This window comes from Eulemur rufifrons, chromosome 3 (genome assembly GCF_041146395.1).
Source record: "Eulemur rufifrons isolate Redbay chromosome 3, OSU_ERuf_1, whole genome shotgun sequence".
NCBI classification, from domain to species: domain Eukaryota; kingdom Metazoa; phylum Chordata; class Mammalia; order Primates; family Lemuridae; genus Eulemur; species Eulemur rufifrons.
In genome coordinates, this window is record NC_090985.1 from 17,546,513 (window position 1) to 17,568,815 (window position 22,303).

The 22,303-nt window shown below is 42.6% G+C and overlaps 1 protein-coding gene across 1 annotated transcript in view; it reads right to left on the reverse strand.

Moving 5' to 3' along the window:
- Positions 1-630: 630 nt before the first annotated feature.
- CHSY1 (chondroitin sulfate synthase 1) overlaps positions 631-22,303 on the reverse strand; it is a 65,808-nt gene continuing 44,135 nt past the window's right edge. Inside the window, exon 3 of the mRNA XM_069465798.1 lies at positions 631-2,220. Within this exon, the coding sequence (XP_069321899.1) occupies positions 631-2,220 (1,590 nt within the window). The remainder of the gene's footprint in view (positions 2,221-22,303) is intronic.

Sequence of the window (22,303 nt, forward strand, 5' to 3'; positions counted from 1 at the left end):
ATGCCAGGTCCACTTAGGCCAAATGAACCGCAACAAGAACAGCCACACATCTTACTGTGCTTTCCTTACTCCTCTCGCTTTTAATAACCTACATGACCATGATGAGCAGAGTATAGTTTGGGGCCAATGATCAACTTTGGAAAGCTCTCCTGAAGATGATGATATAGTTATTATCACATTTCCTTATCTTACAACTGGAACATGAAATGGCTTTTTTTAAAAAAAAAAAATTGTAAAAAAGACAAAAGGTAGAATCTGTGAATGTTAACAGTCACAACAGAACATTGACCAGAGTTACAGTGTTTTGTTACAATAATACTTTGTAGGAATGTTCATGTTTTCTGTCATAGGACGTAGTAAAGGGGTCTGAAAGGATAAAAAAGTTTTATTCATCAGGTACATTTCAAGTCAAAATTAAGCAGGTCTGCTACATAATGTTCAGCAAGAAGATGTGTTCAAAGGCAAACATTGATCACATTCTTGTTCAAAAAGGTCAATCTTAAAGGAGTCCTATGTAAGAAAACCACTTGTAAAATATATCCTTGTATGGACTTCAAAAACTGATCATACAAAAAATTTTTGAAAAATAAATTAGATAATTAAAAACGTCTTTTCCAGCAGAGCTGGACATTAGGCTGTCCTCACTGAGCCATTATTGCTGCTTTTACTGTAGCTTGGATCATTTTTTTCTAGCCACATTTCAGCCAACTGCTGGGTAGACCCATACGTTGATGCTTTGGACCCCAAGCACATCTTGTACTGTTTGGGATCAAGATTGGGATCACAGAAGACAGGATGGTGGACATGGACTACTCCTACCTCTTGGCTCCTAAATGTCTTCAAACCTGCCTGGACAACCTTGTTGAAAAGGTCCACATCCTCCAGCCCCCAGCCTTGGATGGAAACATCAAAGCTGCCCACTCGGACAAGATCTCCCTTATAAATACAAGTGATGCCAAACCCATAGTTTCTCCAGAAGCCAGTTTTCTGAGTAAAGGCAAAATGGTTGTCACTGGGAACTTTCCCACTATAAACAATCTTTGGGTCATACTGGCTAAAGATGATTGGAAAATATATCTGTTGGCCCAGAACTGTATTTGCTCGACATCGTTGAAGGAATTCTGTAGTAAACACGAGGTCAACATCGCAGAAGAAGAGCAGAGACTCATTATTAAACTGGGAAGATCCGACTTCCAGGGCGAGAGCTCTTGAAAACTCTCCAGACACAGGCAAAATCTGCATGTCAGCTTTGGGATACTTAATGCGATAATCTCTCATCAGTTCAACTTGTTTGGCCTTGTCGGGGTTGGAGTCGGAATTGAAAAGCAGAACAACGAGCTTGACGTTCTGATTGGGGATGAGACACGTCTTCTCGAAGTTTCCCATAAATCTCACAAACATATCAAAACGTCCAGACAAAGGAATCAGTATATTTATCTTTTTATCTTTGGGTTCTTTGTGCTCATTTTTCGACCCAGGGAGCTGAAAAGGAACAAGCTTCTTCAGGGAATTCGAGAGAAAGGACAAGGATCCAGACTCTTGGTTGATTTTCCTGGCCAATTCCTTGGCATCCAATGCCTCGTGCTCCACAAACTGGATCTTGCTGAAAGTCTGCTGTAGATATGCGTGCCTCCTCACGGGCACCGTCATCTTCTTCCCCTTGTGCTTTTTGTACAGAAGCAGCAGGTCCAGGATGTACTCGGCCCCGTACATGGGGTTCACCCGACGATAGCCGTACTGGATCTCCTTGAAGTCGATGATGCGCCCTCTGGTCTTGGCATTGGCGTTGATCATCTCCATGACCTGCATGACAATGTCGTCCAAGGCTTCCCTCTGGGCAGAGTCCATGCCCCTTCGAGGGGGCTGGCCGTCAGCCGCTGAATACAAGTATTTCCCAGTCAGAAACTCCCATTCCAGAATCTCCTCTCGCTGGCGGGCCTGAAACCTCATAAAGGAGGGAGGAATTCCCAGCTGGAGGTCTTCTTTATGAACCTCGGTGTTGCTGTATTTGCTCATCAGGACAATTTCTCGGTGGAGCTGTATTGTGCGATGACGAAGTTCGGCTATTTTGCGGCTGAGCATGTAGCTGTGGAGTCTGTACTGGTAGGGTGGGTTTTTGTTGGGGTGTAATGTGATGGCTCGGTGAATTTTACTGTTATGGAGATCTCTGATGTACCCCTTTTTGTTCTGTTCATAATTCTCATAGAAAAGCTGCTGCATCTGTTAAGAAAAAAAAAGATTACTAATTTAGTATAACATAACTGAGTGCTAGCATACTCTAAAAAAGCCTCACATACTAGAAATCTTTCTAAATGGGCCATACTGCAGAAAAGGCCCTAGATAAAGCCCAATAAACAGCAAGCAGCCTAATGAGATTAGAAGATATAAACTGCTTAAAAAAATAAGGCTTCATCAATAACCAGCGTTGGCCACTATAATTTTGCAGGCAAACAGAATTACGGAAAGTTTTCCCATAATGAAAAAGCATAAAATTAACATTGAAGTGCACCAAACTGAGCATGCCTGAAAGAGACTGCCACCCCCGGTCCCCATCAGGCCTGCAAAAGGGATCCAAGAGTCAAGGGTCCCTCGCTGAAGACGAGAATAGCAGACTCTGCAGCTACCCGCCTATGGGAATAAACTTTCTCCTGATGGAGCCAGGATACAACCGGAGCAAAGGACTAACACTGCTTCCGGGGAGCTAAAGTGAAGGCAAGGCAGTCAGGAAGAGACCTGCTGCCGGAGGGGTGTGCTGTCCGGGTGAGATGAGGTTCCGCCGAGTCCCTGGAAGCGAGCCGGAGTGGAAAACCCTCTACATGCCTGCTTGTCCCCTGTGGACGTGGACCGTGCTCCTGCACGCTCAGCACGTCTCCGCTCGGCAAGTCTTCGGCACCAGCAGAACCTCGTACTTGTGCCTGGGGGCTCAGAAAGTGCCGGCAGAGGGGAAGGGCGTGGAACGAACAGGGCTCATTGTCCCACAAAGTCTCCCTCTGTCCTAGGACACAGGTCCTGGGGGAGTGTAAGCTTGAGGGCCACCAGCCCAAATGGGATCAGCGGAAGAAGGTTCCCTCAGGAGGGAATGTGCTTAATGCTCAGTACGTTTGGGGAAGGAGATGATGTTTTCACAAAGCCTTCTAGAAAGAAGAATAGTATTTCACACACACAAAAGTTCAGATGTTTAATAAAAATAACGTTTGAGGTTTGCATCTGGCAAATCTGTTCTGTTTCTTCCATTTGAGGGTCACAGTTTTGTTTTTTGTTCATATTGTTAAGGGACGATAGGATTTGGGCTGACTAGTTCATTTGCCTTTGGACAGTCACACGTTTGACTTTTTTCCCCGAGTCACTTCAACTACCACAGTAACAGAAAAATATAGATTGGTATATTTATATTCCATCTTCTTTCCCTACACAATACTATAAGCTACCAATAAATAAGAACAATAAGAGTAAAAAGAAGGGAAGTACTATCAAAGAATGGCGTAAAGGAAAAAGAGAAGAGGCAGCTCCCGGGCCGCCAGGCTCCAACGCGCCTCCCACTCACTCGCTGCTCCCGCAGCCGGGCCCAGCGGCGCTGACCTTCCCTCCTGGACGCCTGGGGAGTCGGCCTGAGAGCAGGAACTAGAAGGGAATGACGATGCCCTCAACATGCCGCTACTGTTTCTGACGTTGCTTCCCACAGCGTTTCTGATCCACATGTGAGATACATATATGGAATTACCCACAGAAGTCACTGCCAAATTTTACAATTAATTAAAAAAAAAAAAGGAAGGGGGGAACTGAGCCTCCCTAATGTAGGAGGATGACCACTGACTCTGACCTTTCTGTGTGCCCAGAGGTACCAGGTGCTGTGGGGCCACCAGAGGCGACAGGCAGCGGATACTTGTTAGGTGGAATTTTACATACCTCTTCTGCGGCCTACTATCAACTACAGGAAAGCAAACCTCAAACTCTTGCTTTAAATGACCTAAAGGAAAGACATAATCTGGGGCTTGCTGAGAGAAGGCAGGAAGTAACTAGTTCTGGGACTCCTTCAAGCCCTCGATGGACTGGCCAGATAAAAACTACACTGAGATAAATGTGCGCTGCAAGTTGGGACGACCATGATTATTCCTCTCTCTTTTTACTCTGCTCCTGATGGGAGTCACAACAATATTAGTCTAATGAACTTCCTGCCCAGAGTGTCCTGGCTGCTCACCTTCTGGCTGATCCTTGGGTGCAAACTGCAGGGCTACAAGGTGAAGAGTGAGTGTAGTCTGAGAATTCAAAAAGATGATGAAAGGTTTAGAAAAATTCTTTGCAAGACTAAAAGCTTGAAACAAAGACAGTCATTTCACAATCCTGGGGAGCACTCACTCCTTGTGTGCCCCACCAGTAACAAGAACCTGCCGCTGAGCCTCAGAACATGCTCCCAGGCTCCAAAAGGCCATTCTTCCTGTCTCACCAAAGCCAGCCTTCACAACATCAATCAAGAAACTGTGCATGCCACTGGCCTGTGATTGCACCCGAGGACACCACCGTGTAAGGAAGGCTCTGCCACAGCCACAGCGCGGAAACCATCGATCTACCTGCTCTGTAACTGGGGACTCGTAAAATCATTATTGTCTGCCATGTGATGGAAAGCTAGATAATAATTTTAGCAGAGATTTTATATATATTTGTTTCAAGTGTATGTGTGTGCATGTGTGTGTGTCTTATTTCCATTTCATTTGCTTATAACTTTCAGGTTTTTGACAATGAACATGAAAAGCCACAATATTTTTTTTGGGAGGTCCCTTCATTTCCAAGAATGTCAATGCACTGAACCATCAATTTGGCCTTACAAGTTGTTTTCTGGAATTAGGTGAGAACACTCCGAAAAGTTCCTTCCTCTGCCCCGCAGATGGCCTTCGTGCTGACAGTCTCATCTCCCGTGTACCTAGATCTTTCTTTCTGGCCCCACTGCTTATGCCACAGCCTTCCTACGGGTCTCCTTGCAGAATTCCGTGTTTCTTTCCTCAAGTTTGTTCTTGACATTGTAGCAAAAATGCTATTCTTAGAATACAAATTGGAGACTTATTGCTGAATTGTAGAACTCTCATGATTTTCTCCCCTCTTCCCAAATATAGTTGACGCTTGAACAACTCGGGGGTTGGGGACACCAACCACTGAGCAGTCAAAAACCCACAATAACTTCTGACTCCCAAAAAACTTAACTACTAATAGTCTACTGCTGACTTGGAAGTCTTACTGATAGCAGTCAATTAACGCACATTTTGTATACTATATGTATTATATGCTACTTTCTCTTACAATACAGTAAGTTAGAGAAAAGAAAATGTTATTAAGAAAATCATAAGAGAAAATACACTGACAGTATTGTACTTTATTACTCAATATCGTAAGTTTACATCTTCTGTTTACAAGATGAATTGTCCTTCTGAAATGGCTGGCACCCACAGCTACAGACCTCAATCTACTGTACTTATCAACAAATTCAAATTTCTCTTGTAATGTCATGACTTTTCTCTGTTTCTTGAGAGCATTTCCAGCATCACTAGTGGCACTTTGTATGGGTCCCATGGTGTTATTGGAGGCTTATAGTATTGCATTAAATATGATGAAAAATACACGAGAACCATGAGACCACTTTTTATTGCAATATGCAATTCACTGGAAAGACAAACTGCTCACATGGAGATGATTAAGATCACAAGGTGTTTGAAAGAGATTTTTGCAACTCTTGAACTCACCAAAATAGCAACAGGAGGTAGCCATGAAATTATTATAGTACGGAATACAGTACTAAAGTTAATTTTATGCAGTTATGACTTAATACTACATCTGTACATTTGTTTAACACTTCTTGCAGCTGTGAATTATGTAGTAAGTGGTACTGTCTGTTGTTTTGATAAATTTTAACTTTTTATAATAGATTTGTATATATTTTATAATAATAAGTGATAAAATAGACTAGTATCTACATATATTTTATGTATTCATGATGTATATCTTTTTCTTGATTTTTTTCATATTTCTAGGCTACACAGTTTGTCAAGATTTTTCAAATTGTTGCAAATCTCCAAAAAATTTTCCAATGTATTTATCGAACAAAATCTGTGTATAAGTCGATCCATACAGTTCAAACCTGTGTTATTTGAGGGTCAACTGTATCTCTAAAAGGAGTATAAAGAAATATAAAAGGATTAAACCCATAAAGATCAAAAGAATGAGAGAGGAGACACAGCAGACAAAACATGCCCCCAAATCCTAGGAAAATGGAGAGTGAGTGAAGGAAGATGAAATCTAACAGCCTGCTCTGCAGAGTGAGCCAATTCACCTGTCAGAGTCCCACGAAGGACACCCAGCTGCCAGAGGTGGGGTGAAGCCCAGTGCAGACCACAGGGATACTGGGAGAACTGGGAATATGGAGCAGGGAGATCCAGAGCTCCCACCCGCATAGCCAGGGACCACTCTTCCTCACAACCCCCACAGGGCAGGGGGTCGGAGGGTGGTGATGGAGGCCCAGCATCCTCAAAGACATACTCCGAATTATTCTGCCATCTAGATCAGCAGTCTCCAACCTTTTTGGCACCTGGGACCGGTTTCATGCGGCAGGGCAGGGAGGTAGAGCTCAGGCAGCGATGCGCAGCCCTGTGTTCCTAACAGGCCACAGACTGGTACTGGGCCTCAGCCCAGGGATTGGGGAATGCAGAGACTTTTGCCAAACTCATGTGGGATTGCCTACCAATTGTTGTAACTAAATTAGCATTAACAAGTCAAGAAAACTGGAGGTTTCATCAACTTACAGTAGTTATTCCTTAGTGTTCACTGTCCACAGGCTATTTTCCCTCACTCCTCTAGGGTTATTTCCTGATAAACATGTAACTCTGACCCCCTTGATCCCCTCAGCTTGGATGACAATGCCTTTCTCTAAAGATAAATAAATAAATAAATAAAATTTAAAAATTAAAGGAAAAAAACCATAAACAAAGCCAAGTCTATGCCCAGACTGGCTGGTGGTCTCTGCGTTGTCCCAAAAGATTTACTAAGCACACTTACTAACGTTGCTGCAATATAAACATTTTAGACAAAGAAGCTACCCACCTAACATACTGGATGGAATACATAGCTATAATAATCTTAAGAAAAATCTAAATAAATGTCAAGGAAATAGTTCCTTTTCTAAAAAGAGGTAACATGGCTCAAGCAACAGGTGAGGGTGTATACCTCCACCTTAACAGTGTAGGTGATACCCAGGTGGCCCCAAATCGCCTCAGATGGCCTCCTTCAGTCAGTTAGCACGGTCAGCAACCCCCTCAATTTCTGTGCAAAGCCTTATCATAAATGGCTCTGGTGTAGGGGCAGGGAACCATTTCTTTGCATTATCCTTAGTGTGGTGAGATGGAAGAAGAAGAGGGGGAAATCAAACATGTTCTTCAGATTTCAGAGAAAACCTTTAAAATTAAGAACAGGAAATACAAAGTATAATTCAAAGCAAAAATGTCAATGAGTTATTATGGCTGGGTTAGGAGAGGAATCCAGACATCATGTGTGGTTCCTGAAACGGAGGCAGGAAGGAAACCCAAAAGTCCCCGTGCTTGGCCTCTGCCCGGACCCCATCCCACCAGGCTCGGTCCAGCCCCGCCAGGCCCCCGGGGCCCGCCCTCACGCAGTGCCACCCACCAAGGGCCTCCATCCCCTTTCACCTTCATGGCAGTCACATCACACGATCTCAGTGCTTTTGGATTCGCTCTCTACCTTAGCAGTACTTCAGCCATTTGTATTTGATTTTGGAATCCTTTGCAAATTTTTCCTCAAATTATCTTATTTCTTCCTTTGTTTTTACCCTGACAAGTTTCTAGTTTCTCTCCTGTGATCTGGGTTTTCCCTACTCCCTACATTTTTTTCCTTAAGTACACCTGATTGTACTTAAGAAGACATGTGGTGGGTGACAGGAAACTGAATAGTTCTCTTCTTAGGCACATCAGTGAGAAGTGGACTGTCCCTCTTTCCCTCACACTATGGCTAATTCGCTGCTCACCACAAGGAGCCCACTAAGCAGGCAGGATGCAAATAAGATTTCACTTCTGAACTTCAGGCAATTTCCTGCACTCAACAGGTCTGAAGTCCCTGTCCCTTAAGAAGGATAATCGTATGACTAAATCGAGTGTGTAGCAATTTTATGGTAATAGAAACAAAGCTATTATTTCTCTGAAAGAAAGTTTAGAACATAACACTTTCAAGAATAAAAGTTGAGAAATAAGACTGTATATAGACATTTATTGCTTATATGCTACTAGTAAATTTTATAGACCTTGGACAAGCCACTTGAACTTGTCAGGTCTCAAGCTTTCTCCTTTATAAAATGACTATATTGTACTAGAGGCCTCTTCAAGGTGAAAGATTCAAAGCTCTTATGTGACCATGTCAGGATCAGCCATGTCCTCTAACGCAGCAGTCCCCAGTCTTTCTTGGCACCAGGGACCAGGTTCATGGAAGACAATTTCTCCATGGACCAGACCAGGGGGTGGGATATAGCGAGTGATGGTGATGGTGAGTGGCTGTGAATACAGCGAAGCTTCACTCCTTACCCACCACTCACCTCCTGCTGTGCACCCGGTTCCTATCAGGCCACGGACTGGTACCAGTCTGTGGCCCGAGGTTTCGGGAACCGCAGCCTAAAGCCTTGCCCTGAGGTTTTTCTGCCCGTCTACTCCTGATACGGCTGAAGCTGGAGCATTAGGCTACCATCATCAAGTAAAACTACATTTGCGGCATTAAAGGGTAATAACTCATTCCCATTAACTATTTCCATCCTATAAAAACAAATCTCTAATTCTTCTATAAAATAAAAATAGTTAAGAACATGAGATTCCTAACAGTTCATTTTAATAACCCCAGGAGTAACAAATATATAATGACTTTCTTGTTATAAAATATATTTTGAATAGCACCAAATCTAGCATTTAAGAGGATTTTATCATAAGGTATTTCAATAATCTATAATTTGGTACATTATTTAGAAGAATATTATAAAACACAAAGTTAAAAGGTACTGCAGAAGAAAACACAAGTCAATGCACACAGGTTATTTAATAATCACAAGGTTATTCCTTGCTTAAAACAAACAAAAAAACTTCCTGAAAAAACCTTAAGATGCATACAGCAGCACCAATAGTTTTATTTGATTTCCACTGTTCACTAGCCCTTGATCGTTGTTCTGAAAAGTACCTTTATAATCTTCAACTCCAGCAAAACCACCTCCCTGACTGTGAGATGTTTCAGGACCCTGCGTCATTCAGTGGCAAATCTGAGAGGGGCTAATACCAAGGTCACGCTATTCCCAGGAACTTCGAGCCCAGCTGGGAATAACCGTCAACTACCCACATCTAATCTGCTGTTAACAAATACCTTCCACGGTCTTCATCAGCAAATGTCCTTCTTGTCCTCTGCAAGGAAAGCCAACATTCTCATTAAGTCCCCTTCCCATTAACTGTTTCCATTGCTGTCCTTCATTACATACACAGTTTGGCCACATCGGATCCACAGTTTCTCATGCAGATTTATGCACTGTTTCAAGTCATTACAAAGAATTTGTTTTCTTATCCTTTTGTCCTGAAAACTGGTTCAAAGAAAATATGGGTTGTCTAAATGTCAAGAGACCGTAACTGCTGGAAGTTTCAATAGCCAAAGTTACGAGTTTTTACATATTTAAATTACCATTCTCATATGCCTACAGGTAGGATTTCCAGATAATTTACTGTCCAAAGCAGGACGTTTTAAAATGAAAGAGTGGGTCTGTTAATAATTAGGCCAAGACCACCAGCATAAACTGCGCCTGTCCCAGGCTCTCGGGACATATGGTAACCCTACATGTCCCTATTAGGTCTCTCCTAATTAGTTTTGCGTAGGCTTTGCCAATTTTCGTCCAATTAAATTCAAGATTAGGTTCTTTGTATTTTAAAGACTCTATTCACAAAACTAAAATTTTCATGGGAATTAAACTGGGACTCTAGTGGTAAAAAAAAGAATTACATGAATGAGTCTTGAATGGTTAGTGTTCAATTCTGAAATCTAAACACCTCTTAGAGAAGCCTGACTCATTTCAAAATAATAATTGAGAATTAAGCTTGGCAAAGTAAAACAAAAGCTGTTGGTAGTAATTTAAGCCTTCAGCATAAGACAATGCGTGATCGAGCTGAAACGATAGATTTTGCAAGTGAATATTGTGTGGTGGTTTGAATAATCAGCAGCAGCAAAAGTGGTAGGAGACCCTTATCTGCAGTCAGAAAATTGTATCTACGCCTTATCTTTGCCCTTTATAAATTTCCAATCCAGGCAGTCACTTGAGTGCTCTGGGCATCACCTATTTTTTTTTTTTTTTAATAAAGCAGCAAATGTGGCACCATTATGCAGAACAAATATAGGCAGAAATATCTTTAAATGAACAAAGTCCTGTGCAAATGTGGCACCAAATATTTACTGAACACTCATGTGAAAGACACTGTACCGGGCAGTGGAAATCCAAAAGGCCACCTTCAAAGAAAGAACAAGCGTGCACGCAAGATAAAGCAGGTGAGTGCCTGGTACTGCAGCCCAGCCCTGGGTGTACCAAGGAAGGCAGGCTAAGAAGGGCTCTCTCCAAAGCTGTATTTCTAAAACCTGGCTCCCCCAAGGGCCTGGGTCGGCCCTGGCCTCCACTTCTGTGCCCCCTGAGTGTTCTCTCCTACTCCAGTCAATGTGGACCCTTTACCAGTGCCACACGTGATCAAAACACCTATGTGTATTAAAATGATGTAAGCTCTAATCTAGGGGACTGCCAAAAAAAAAAACAAACCAAGTCAAAAATAAAACTATTAGGGAAAAAAAAATCCTCAAATTATCTATGTTAATGTAATATAAGCAAGGACCTGAAAAAGGGCAAAATGTATGACAAGTTGTCTCTTTAAAACCTCCCCCTCTCTTTTTGGGAATTAAAACCTGCATTCCGGCCGGGCGCGGTGGCTCACGCCTGTAATCCTAGCACTCTGGGAGGCCGAGGTGGGCAGATCGTTTGAGCTCAGGAGTTCGAGACCAGCCTGAGCAAGAGCGAGACCCCATCTCTACTAAAAAAATAGAAAGAAATTACATGGACAGCTAAAAATATATATAGAAAAAATTAGCCGGGCATGGTGGTGCATGCCTGTAGTCCCAGCTACTCGGGAGGCTGAGACAGGAGGATCCCTTGAGCTCAGGAGTCTGAGGTTGCTGTGAGCTAGGCTGACGCCACGGCACTCACTCTAGCCTGGGCAACAGAGTGAGACTCTGTCTCAAAAAAAAAAAAAACAAAAAAAAAAACAAAAAAAAAAAACCTGCATTCCTGCGCCTGCCAGTAATCAGAGGGGCAGAGGAGTGTTCTTTGTTTTAAACCACAGGAGATGGCTCAATGGAATTGTCCAGGCGAAGGGCATGAGGTCATCTTCACTGGAGGTGAGGCCAACCAGGACCACCAACCGCAGTTAAACAGCAACAGCTCGAAGCTAAAAACCCCCTTAAAAAGCTCTGTATTTCCGATCAAAAGCAGGACGATGGTTCTTTAAGATGAGAGTCTGCCATCCTCCTCATCTGCCAGCAAATTAACAAACTTCTCTTTCCTCTTCCTCAAACTGCTTGTCCTCATTCTTCTCGTTCTGCCTCTGGAACAAGTACCAAACTTTCGCTAACATCAAGTAGATTCTAGGGGAAAACCATTAGTCCTTTTTCTCTGGTTTCTTACTTATAATCAATTCTTTCATTCATCCATATACCCACTCACTGCTCTGAGCAAAACAAAAACTTTATAGAAATACATAAAATACACTAAACTTCAGATCCTTTGTGGAAAGAGGTAGGGGGTAATAAAATGCAAGTAATTAACAATTCACAGTGACTAAGATTTTTTGTTCTTCGAGACAGTAATCTAAACTTAAAAGCCCCATATAAAAAGGAGAAATATTTTTTTGAGCACCTACTATGAGACGCCATGCCTCTCTCCCATCTCTCTCCAAACACACCTAAGCCTCACAATTTTAAACCCCTTAAGGGCAAAACCCATTTTGATCTAGGTGCCTAGCGTAACTGCCCAATAAGTAGCTGCTGAATAGATGAACAAGTAGATATTACCTCCCCCATTTACAGATAAGGACGAAAAGACTGATCCTGGATAATAATGTAAGTAGATCCAGTCAATAGCACAACACAAGAGAAGCACCACACTCAACCAACAGAACAGCTAACACCTTAGAAAAGAGAACACACATTCAGCATACCACCTTTGCCTGCTCAGAAAAGACATCCCGTCCCTACCTCCTCAGATTCCCAGATATTGAGGGTAGATGAGCCAAAGGCAAGACAGATGCACCCTGCCTCTGCTCCCATCCCCCCACTCAACAAATATGGCAATGAGAGTTAAAAGAATAGAACTTTAAAATACAGAGAACGAATATCCTCAGAGAGACACAAAAGGAAAAGTGTCCTTAGAAGAGTATCATCTAGAATTCTCAGAATTTACACCATCCCCCCTATTTGCTCCCCTAGACTGAGGCTCCTTGAAGGCACGTCTCACGTGGTATTTCTGTAGCCCCAGCATGTAGCAGAGCCTGGTACATTATTGTTATTCCCTTAATAAACATTATCCAAAGGATAAAATCTTAACAGCTGAGAAATTGAGTGTACTAAACAGATAACCACCCTGTATGTACTTATAAAATAATCTACTTCCCTAGCCAATCATTCATTATAACCCTCCCTTTTAGCTAAACACTAGGCAACCTGTTTGAATTGGGAGCCAGCCCTTTAACCATTCAGAAGCACTTGATTAAAAAAGAAATGCTTATTACCACTCTTCCCCCCACTGAAGTTAAACAATTTATGTAACTTTATAAATAACATCTCTCGGCAGCTATACCAAGCATTTAGATGCTCACAATAATGTAACCCTATGAGATAGTTCTATTATCTACATTTTGCACATGGGGATATTCCAGTTTGTGTGTTCAGCAACTTGCCCACTTCCTGCACAGCCAAGCCAGGCTGGTCCTCAGCTCCATCTTGGGCTGGCTCTTAACAAGACAACTAGAGGTGCCCACCTGGAAGGCCTTGTTCTAGGCCCCAGTCCATCCAGAGGGCAGGAGGTGGCAGCCCTGCTGGGGGAGTTCCCCCCCACCACCGCGGGAGAGACAGGCAGTTTACAACAAACAGGTAACGTGTCAGACGGTGACCAGAGCTTTGGAGAATCATGAAGCAGGTGAGACAGCAGCTAGCAACAAGGGCAGGGTTTAGTTTCACATCCTTGGGTCAAGGCAGGCCTCTCTGGCAGGGGAAAACCTGAAGGCAGTGAGGGAAGCATTCCAGAGGGAAACAACCAAGGGGCAGACTGAAGAATATGCTGCACTCCCTCTAAACATCCCTCTAGTCCCTAATCCTTGTTCTCAGACAGTCTGTGGCCTGTTAGGAATCGGACCACACAGCAGAAGGTAAGCAGCGGGGAACAAGGGAAGCTTCACCTGTATTTACAGCTACTCCCATCACTCACATCACCACCTGAGCTCTGCCTCCTGTCTGATCAGCAGCTGCATTAGATTCTTATAGGATCATGGGCCTACCATGCATGTGAGGGATCTTGGTTGCATGCTCCTTATGAGAATTTGTCCAAAACCATCCTCCCCAACTCCGTACCCCCACCCCACCCCCTGGTCCGTGAAAAAATTATCTTCCATGAAACCAGTCCCTGGTGCCAAAAAGGTTGGGGGCCGCTGCTCTAGAACATTCATTTGTTCAGCAAATCCAACCCCTTACTCTGGGCAAGGGGCCATACCCAGAAGCACGGACCAGGCACGATGGCTGGGCCACTGGCCCGACCATCCACCCAGGAGCAGGTGGATGCACTTTCCCTTCCAGCCGCAGCCACATCCTACTTCTACCCTCCAGGCCCGGTGGCAGTCTCTCTCCCCACCAGGGCGAGTACCCAGTGTGTGCGTGTGTGTGTGTGTGTGTGTGTGTCTGTGTGTGTACACACAAGCACATGTGCCTGTTTTAATGGCATAATCAACAAGAAAGGTTTAAATGCTAGAAATGACTACTCAAAACTTTCTGAACAAGCATGTAACTCTGTGGAACCAAATTTGGGTCAGATAAAGCATAGGAGGGAACAGAAGAGTGGAAAAGTCCCCTATTTCAAGTGTGCACAACACAAACATCCCTGGAGCTAAGGAAGGCGATCTGAGGACAGCACCATATTCCACACTGGGAGGATGTGCACCTTCAGGAACCTTCTTTGCCTAAGAAAACCCACTCTCTCTTGGCCACGCAGACCACGCTGAGGTCATTTCTGCCTTGTGAGCGGGTGGGGATGCTGAGTCTCAGCAGTGGAGGTGCCAGTAAAGGAAGGACCGTCGTCGAAGATTGCCACATCTCCCTCTACCTGCTTCCTTCCTCCTCGTGATTACGGCAGTCGGCTGCCCTGGCCTTGGCCCAGCACCAGGACAAAGTGGGATCCAAAGGCCACTCAACATCTTTTTAAGGTGGAAGTGACTCAAAAGCACTAAGTAACTTTCCTGGCACCCTCTGAATGTAGGTACTTGAGTCTTCAGCAGGAAAGTCATTACTGGTAATAGTAATCTTTAAATTAGAAAAATGAAGAAAATAGCTCTTAAATCTAAGAATGGGAAACTTCTGTTTTATTATTAACATTAACACATGGACTGCCAAGTACCATAAACTGAAAAGAAACGGAATTAAAAAGTTCATTCAAGGCTAACCTATCTCAACTAATTAAATGTGTCTATTCCTGGTTTCTTTCTTACTCTGTTCAGAGGTATGCACACATTTCACATGGGCACCTCAGCTGAGAAACAGTTCAAGAGGCCAGGCAACACTTTAAAGCATTTCAAAATGATGTTTCACTATTGCATTTTCAACTGTAACTTCTGAATTAATTTTAGCTCTGAATTATGTGGCTAGTACAACTCTCTGGCCATCAGTTTTTCCCTTATATTCCTTGTTTCCTATTTGGTATTCTTCACCATTAAACTATTGATATGTAATAATCAAGTGCTGAATGGCAAAGAACGGAAGAGCTGCTTCTAAACACCAAATGCAGTGGGGTATTCAACCAATCACAACCAGCACTTCCTGCTCCCACTGGAACAGAACCACTGCACATATGTGATCTCCAAGTTCCTGCACAATCTCATTTTCTAACCTTACCTCTATTTCTAAAATAAATCACAAACCTTGACTTTCTGTATGTGTGGGTTTGGTTGGGAGACAGGGAGAGCTGTGAAGGGCAGGAAGATAAACATCAGCAGTCATAAAAAGTCAAAATTCTATTTTTAAGCATACACTTCTGAAAATGATGCCCAAAGGATAAGATCTCATGTCCTTCTTCCCAAAGTTTTGAATAGATTCCACAAAATGTGTCTTAGACTGGCTACAGTGAAATAAAGGGAGATTCATGAATGAAGGGTGGTCCTAGAAACAGCACTTCATAAAACAATAATAAATACCCATAAACCATGTACCTCTTAAAATGCCATCCAATAGAAATATTTACATCACTTGTGATTACTATTTTTAAACTTTATTATTATAAAGGAATATAGACTTATTATAAAATACTGGAAAAGGGAGGAATCACTCATAATCCTACTCTGACATTTGAAAAATGTTGATTCTAACACACATAAGGTAACAAAACTAATTATACTCTGCAAACCACACAGGGCTTATATACTTCTTTTTTTCTATTTTATACAGCCATTGTTAATATAAGTGCTTATACACTTTTAAGTACATCATGCCTGAGTAGTAATTCTAATTGTGGCCATTTTCCTGAAATAGTTAACAACATTAACTGCTAAATAAAATCAAGGTATTCTACTATTTGTCAATCATGACTTCAACCACAGAAAAAGAGACACTAAAATTAGAAGCTATAAGAACAACAAAAATCTCACAGATGTGGGGAAGCTTAAAGGCTAATGGTAAAGGAATAAGTCAGGTATCAACCGAAGGCTAGAAGTACACATTTTTTTCATAAAAAATGGGATGGTGAGTGTTGTGTTGTGTGTGGGGGGGGGGGTGGAGGTGGTTAACAGTGAGAGACTATCACATAGATTCAAATTTCAGATACACAATATCCTGACCCCCAGTTAGTCAATATAAACTACATATACATGTAAAAAGTAGACGTAAATGTAAAATAAGCACACTCTAACTAGAAGAAATGAAAACATCTTTCCTTCCCAGCCTCTTGGTCAGGCACTTTCTGGTGTTCTGTGCTAATGTTAAGGGCAGGGGTCAGATGGTACTGAGTCATTGCAAACAGAGGGGAGGGGGAAGGTTTACTGCACAACCCATGTTCACTGGCAGAAACCAGGAAGACTCAGAGAGGTAAAAAGAAACACTAACCCTATTCTTACTTCCCAGCGATAACCACTGTTATTATCTTAGGGTACAATTAATGTCAAAATAACTGAGAAAAGCCACAACATGGTAATGCTACCAAGTGGTATTATACACTGAGATTTATGACTAAGACTATGAACATAAACTATAAATTATATAAATATGTAAACTACAGGACAATTAGCCAATGTGAGCAATAAAAGCCATAATTTAAATGCGAATGTTCTGAGTTCTTTTCAAAAGTATTTATCAGTGCATATTCCTAGAATAAAAAGAAGCAGAGCATGTTTAGTTTTAATCATTTTAGTCTTTGTTTTATCTGACTCATAATATCTATGCAAATACTCAAGAACCACAAATTTTGCTTTATTTCTTTCCAAAGAAGACAGCATTATCCAATTTGACATTTTCCATCAAATTATTGTTAAATTTGGTCACATGCCTATTAATTATGTTTCTTCTTTAAAGATCAGGTTAAGCTTTGATAACTAATACTAAGCCATTTCCATGCCCCCCAAGTACAAGTTTAACCACAAATGCATTGTCAAGCTTAGCGTTATGGGAGAGGTAAAGCTAAAAGCCACATAACATAAATTTAAAGGAAGATACCCTAAGGAAAACTTTCCCATCTGGACTGATCTGCTAGTTTATATTTTGTTAACATTCCTAAGTCTTGATATCTACTATTAATATTATAGCCAGAATAATTTTCCAGGAGAGAAAAGTTCAGGTTAAGTATCTAAAGACATCTCAAATTACAGCATTTATGATGTTAAATTATAAATAACTTATAACGTTAAATGTTAAATCACTTATATAATCAAATTATAAATTTATATAATATTTAATTATAATACAGCAAACATAAAACCAAAACTACAAATGGAATATACGACCATTTCCTAACAAGCACGGATTCTTGTCAATGGAAATGCTTCTGAGAAACCTATTTGGTCTCAAATTAGGAACATTTTAACCTAAAAGTCAATTAAACTGCATTGCACAATTCTATTTCTTAAACATCAGACATTTGTACACTGCCATGAATTCGCAAAGTGATATTTAGATGCCTTACACTTGCAACCTGAGAGACAAAACCCCGTCCATGAAAGGGCAGACAGGCTGCTGCAGATTCACTAGGACGTTCAGACTTCTTTTGGTCATGTGGCGCTGACGGTGACCTGATTGTCAGTATCTGCTCTCCTTCCCTGGGGTGCCAGACTGTGGCCTGGCTCTGCTGTCTGGCCTTCTGTCGTTAGGTGTGACCCAGGACCTCCCCAGTGAAGTGAGTGGAAGTGGCGTGTTCCCCTTGCAGCTCATGCCTCCTTAAGATCTGGCTCTGGGCTCTGTCTCCCAAGCACAGCAGCCTGCTATACGCTGAGCAAAATGCCACAAGAGACGGTGGGAACGGAAAACGTAAGTCCCTGGATCCCTCAAATGACTGCGAAGAACAGAGTCCTCTGATGTCCTGGAATACTTAGAACAGCCATCCTGTTATTGGACAGAGAAATTAACATTTATCTCCACTGCATTTCTCAGGTGTCTGTTACAGTGATTTAGCCCTTTTGTAAGTCATGTAAGTTATAAATTTGCTCCTACATTAAACATAGGAGCCCATGAACAAATTATGATTTAAATGCCATTTTTTAAAATCATGTCTCACAAAAACGCAACAGTAACTTCTACTTTCTGAGCAGCATTTTAAGTATGACTTCACATTATAACATCCTTGTTATTGTAGGAACTAGTCCCAATTTACAGAGGGGAAAATGAACTTTGAGAAACTGAGTAACCTGACAAGGAAACAGCCAGTAGTGGCAGGCCCAAGGTCAAAAACCACTCACATTTCTAACCTAGAACACAGGGGTGGGCACACTATGGCCCGTGGGCCAAAATCTGCCTCCTGCCTGTTAGCAGTTTTACTGGAACACAGCTACACTCCTGTATTTACTGTCTACAGCTGCTTTTGCACTACAATGGCAGAGCTGAGTACTTGGGACAAAGATCCTATAACCCTAAAGTATTTACCATCTGGCTCTTTACGGAAAAAGTCTGCTAACCCCTGATCTAGAGCCTTTCACCTTTACGCCAGTGCCCCACTTACTGGATATAGGCCAGGCACGTGTACACTCTGCCTAAACAAATCCTGTTCCTAAATATGTGACTCCTGCCTAAGCAGTCTGCATTCCCATCCATAGCTGAGCTTCTCCTTGCTCCGCTCCGGCTGCCCAAACCACCGTGCTTGACCAGCATCAGATGGTGTCTTCCTGACACCAAGACGCCTTGTTACACCTGTGGACGTTACACTTCTGGCTTCCTACCTTCTCAACGCTAACAAAATTCCCCCAAAGAAAAGGAACCTGAGATGAAAAAGTTCCAGAGATTGGTGGCACAACAATATGAATATACTTAACACTACTTGAACTGTCCACTTAGAAATAGTTAAGATAGTGAATTTTATGTTTTGTGTATTTTAACAGTTAAAAATAAATTTTTAAAAATGCAATTTCAAAATTAAAATTTTATATAAGTTCTCAAAAAAAAATACATTTGATTCAAGTTAAATGAAAAACCTGAAAGTAACAACACTAGAGCAGAAAACCCATCGCATCAGATTCCACGTGGCCTTATACTTTGTGGTATACATTCACTCTACTTTGGTTTTGTGCATAAAAGGCAGTTTCGAGAAACTAAAAACAGACATAGCACTCCCCAAAATAGAACCCTCAAAGACCACGAACAGCAGAGCATGTTCATTTTATCCCTGTTTCTAACCAGCATTACAGCTGTATCAGCAACTGGATGTAAATGAGTCACAAAAGCTCTTGGAAGCATCGTTCTGAATACGGTAAAAGAAAAAGTGACTTCTTTCACAATTCATTTCACAGCAAATACTTTCTGAATATTCACCGTATGTCAGGCAGAGATGTACAGTTACCCAATACTCTACAGCATAAATTTTTTAATTAATTCCAAATATTCATTATCATTCAGGCAATGACAATCTAAGCTAAATAAGACAAAATGTTGTAATTGTATATATAATACAGTCATTTCATGAGCCAGTTTATTTCTAGCATTATTTTTTGATGTTCATTTTAATGAGTATTAAGGTAAAAACTAAAAGATGTCTTAATATAAAAGTGCCAGCTATAGACAAAACTGCTTGGGTTTGCAGTGCTGTTGCAGTTAGCACGACTGCTGAAGACGATGCAAAGCAGAGACTGGGGAGCTGGAGGCCGCTTGGCTTCTCACAGGCTTTGCAACCTTTAGCAAGTCTCCTGGCTGATTTGGCCAGAAGAGGCATGGAAGTCTCTTCTGGGGTTACAATTTAGGGCACATTAAAGGTATGAACAGGGTGAGGAGGATCGTTGGAAGGCTGCTTTCAAGTACAATAAAAAAAGGCAATGATAAGGACACGTGGCTGCGTCCTGCCTCCCACCTGCACCCCCCAGATCGGTCAGGGACCCATGCCTTGGAGATGCAGCTCCTGAGTCGATCCCATGTATCTAGTCTTCTGCAGCCCACCAGCAAGGCTCTTGGCTCAGACCCTTGTCACGTCTCACCCGCCTGCTGCAGACATCTCTCGTCTCCCTGCCCCAGCCTCACCTTCTTCCTCTGAACCTCCCGTAAGGGTGGTCTTTCAATAATATGGAAAGCTGGTCATGTTGCTTGCTTGCTGGGATAATTCAACCCACCCAAACTGCTCTGGGTAACCCCTAAGTCCCCTCACATTATGGCCACCTCTCCTCCCTCTGCCAGGCCTGATGCTGTGGCCGTTCCGTAGCTGAGGCAGGAGGTTCTTCCTCGCCATTTGTGCCAAGTCGGCCTCCCTGGGGAAATCCTGTCCACCTGAGACTCAGTCTTTCCCTGAATCAGCCAGGATCTGTGGGCTCCAACAGCCCTGTGCACCTTCTGACACAATATCCCACAGTCCAATGCAGTGGGACCAGGGACCTCCAGGGTGTGCCTACTGGGGGCGGGGGCGTGTGAGGATGGGGATGAGGAGAGACAGAAGACAAACCTCCTCTAATTCCTTATAGAGCAGTGATTCTCCACCAAGGGTACATGGCAGAATCACCTAAGATTCTGATGCATGTCTCTGGCAAAAATCCGTTTATATAAAGACTAAAGTGAGGCTGGGGTTAGAGAAAAGGTGGCCTAGTACTTCCCCTGGCCTTCCAAGAATTTCAACACTAAGGCAGGAGGAAACATCACTAATCCTGTGGAACAAGGTGGGGATGAATGAGGAGAGGAAGAACTGCATAAGAAAAGTGTCCTAAAAACAAGCAGGAGGCTGGCAAGCAATCCCAGCCTAATTCCTTCATGTCCTTCTGGAGCTAATCTGATCCATTTGACCAGTGAAGAAATGGTGCTCCTTTTTCCATCAGGCCACCAAGCGGGTGGGGAGGGCGGGCAGAAAGGCACTGAGTTGGAGGAGCTGAAGCTTAGCTAGGGTTGCAGCCGTGAGTCACTGGATGGAGAGATGACAGAGAGGTCAAGAAGAAATGCAGACAGGCGTTCCCTGGCAGCTTTGTGGCCCTGGGCTGGAAGGGCTGCCCTTTTCTTTTTATTCCAGCCAATGCATTCTTAGAGAGACCAGGCTAACCAGATAGAAAGGAAGGAAAGGAAGATTGTCACCCTCCACCTATCCTGAACTGTGCCCAAGAAAAAGCAGGAGGGGTTAAAAGCAATCTCCAGGCAGCAGCAAGCCAGCCAGGGAAGGGTCATTACCATAGCTGAGAAGGACAATCCTCAGGCCTCTGAATATCCTGTAGCCTTCAATCCGAGTCCTTTTAATGGATCAGGGCGCATTCCATGAGCTTTAGCAACTTTGGAGTGACAAGCGCTTGCCGGGCAGGGTGGAGGCAGCAGAGTGAAGGCTGAAGTGGGGCCTGAGGGCATTCCTGGCCCCTGGCAGCATTCATTGGTATAGATGGAATAACGTGACTCCCATTTAGGATTTTTTTTTTTTTTTACTTTAAAAAGATTGACTTATAAATAATAGTTTGCATGTTTAGGCATTTTGGAGAGATGGTTAAGACTGAAGGACAAAGATCATAACATGAGGACCAATAATTAAGAAGACCCTATTTAATGGAAATCAAGCAAAGAAAAAAAAGCCGAAGTATTAGTGAGATAAATTGCTTTTGCATTTCAGACAGCTTTTTTTTTAAATGATCATGAACCAGCTATAATTTGGGGGAGATGCCATGGTCTTTGGGCACTGAATGTAGACCTAGATTCCATATTTTTTAAAATGCATTTCATACTGCTATAGGTCACTTGTTTCTAGAAGAAAACATTACTAGCACTGGTTACCATATAAAAATAAAAAACATGACAACAGGATTCGGTAACAGCTATTTTCTAGTAAACAAACAAGAAAACAATCATAGGTCAATTTTATTAACAACTGTTTAAACCCAAAACCAAGCTTTACAGTAGACTGTGCTGGGTTCCAGAAGCCACAAGCCCCCGAAACAGGGGGCTGAGGGATGCAGAGTGCAGAACGGCAGAGTGGGCACTCACAGCACAGTCACACACACGGTCAGCACCTGTCCACAATCCCGGTAGGCCACATCCTTCTCCCTTTGGGCCACTCATTCCCCTGGTTGAAGCCATTCATCCAAGTGTATGGGGGGAGAGAGGACAGGAGACACTCATTTCAATACAAAGGCTTCCCACATTTATAGCCATTCAAACTACTTCTAAGAAAGTAAATCATCAACAAAAGCCCCCATATAAAGCTGCTCAGTATAAAAATTACCATCTGGTGGAGTTAAGAATATCACTATTTGACAAACATCATTAATCAATTCAGGTAAAAATCAATGGATGCCCAAATTAGTGGATGATGGTTACAGAAGGAATAGGATATCTCAGGGTCTCAAAA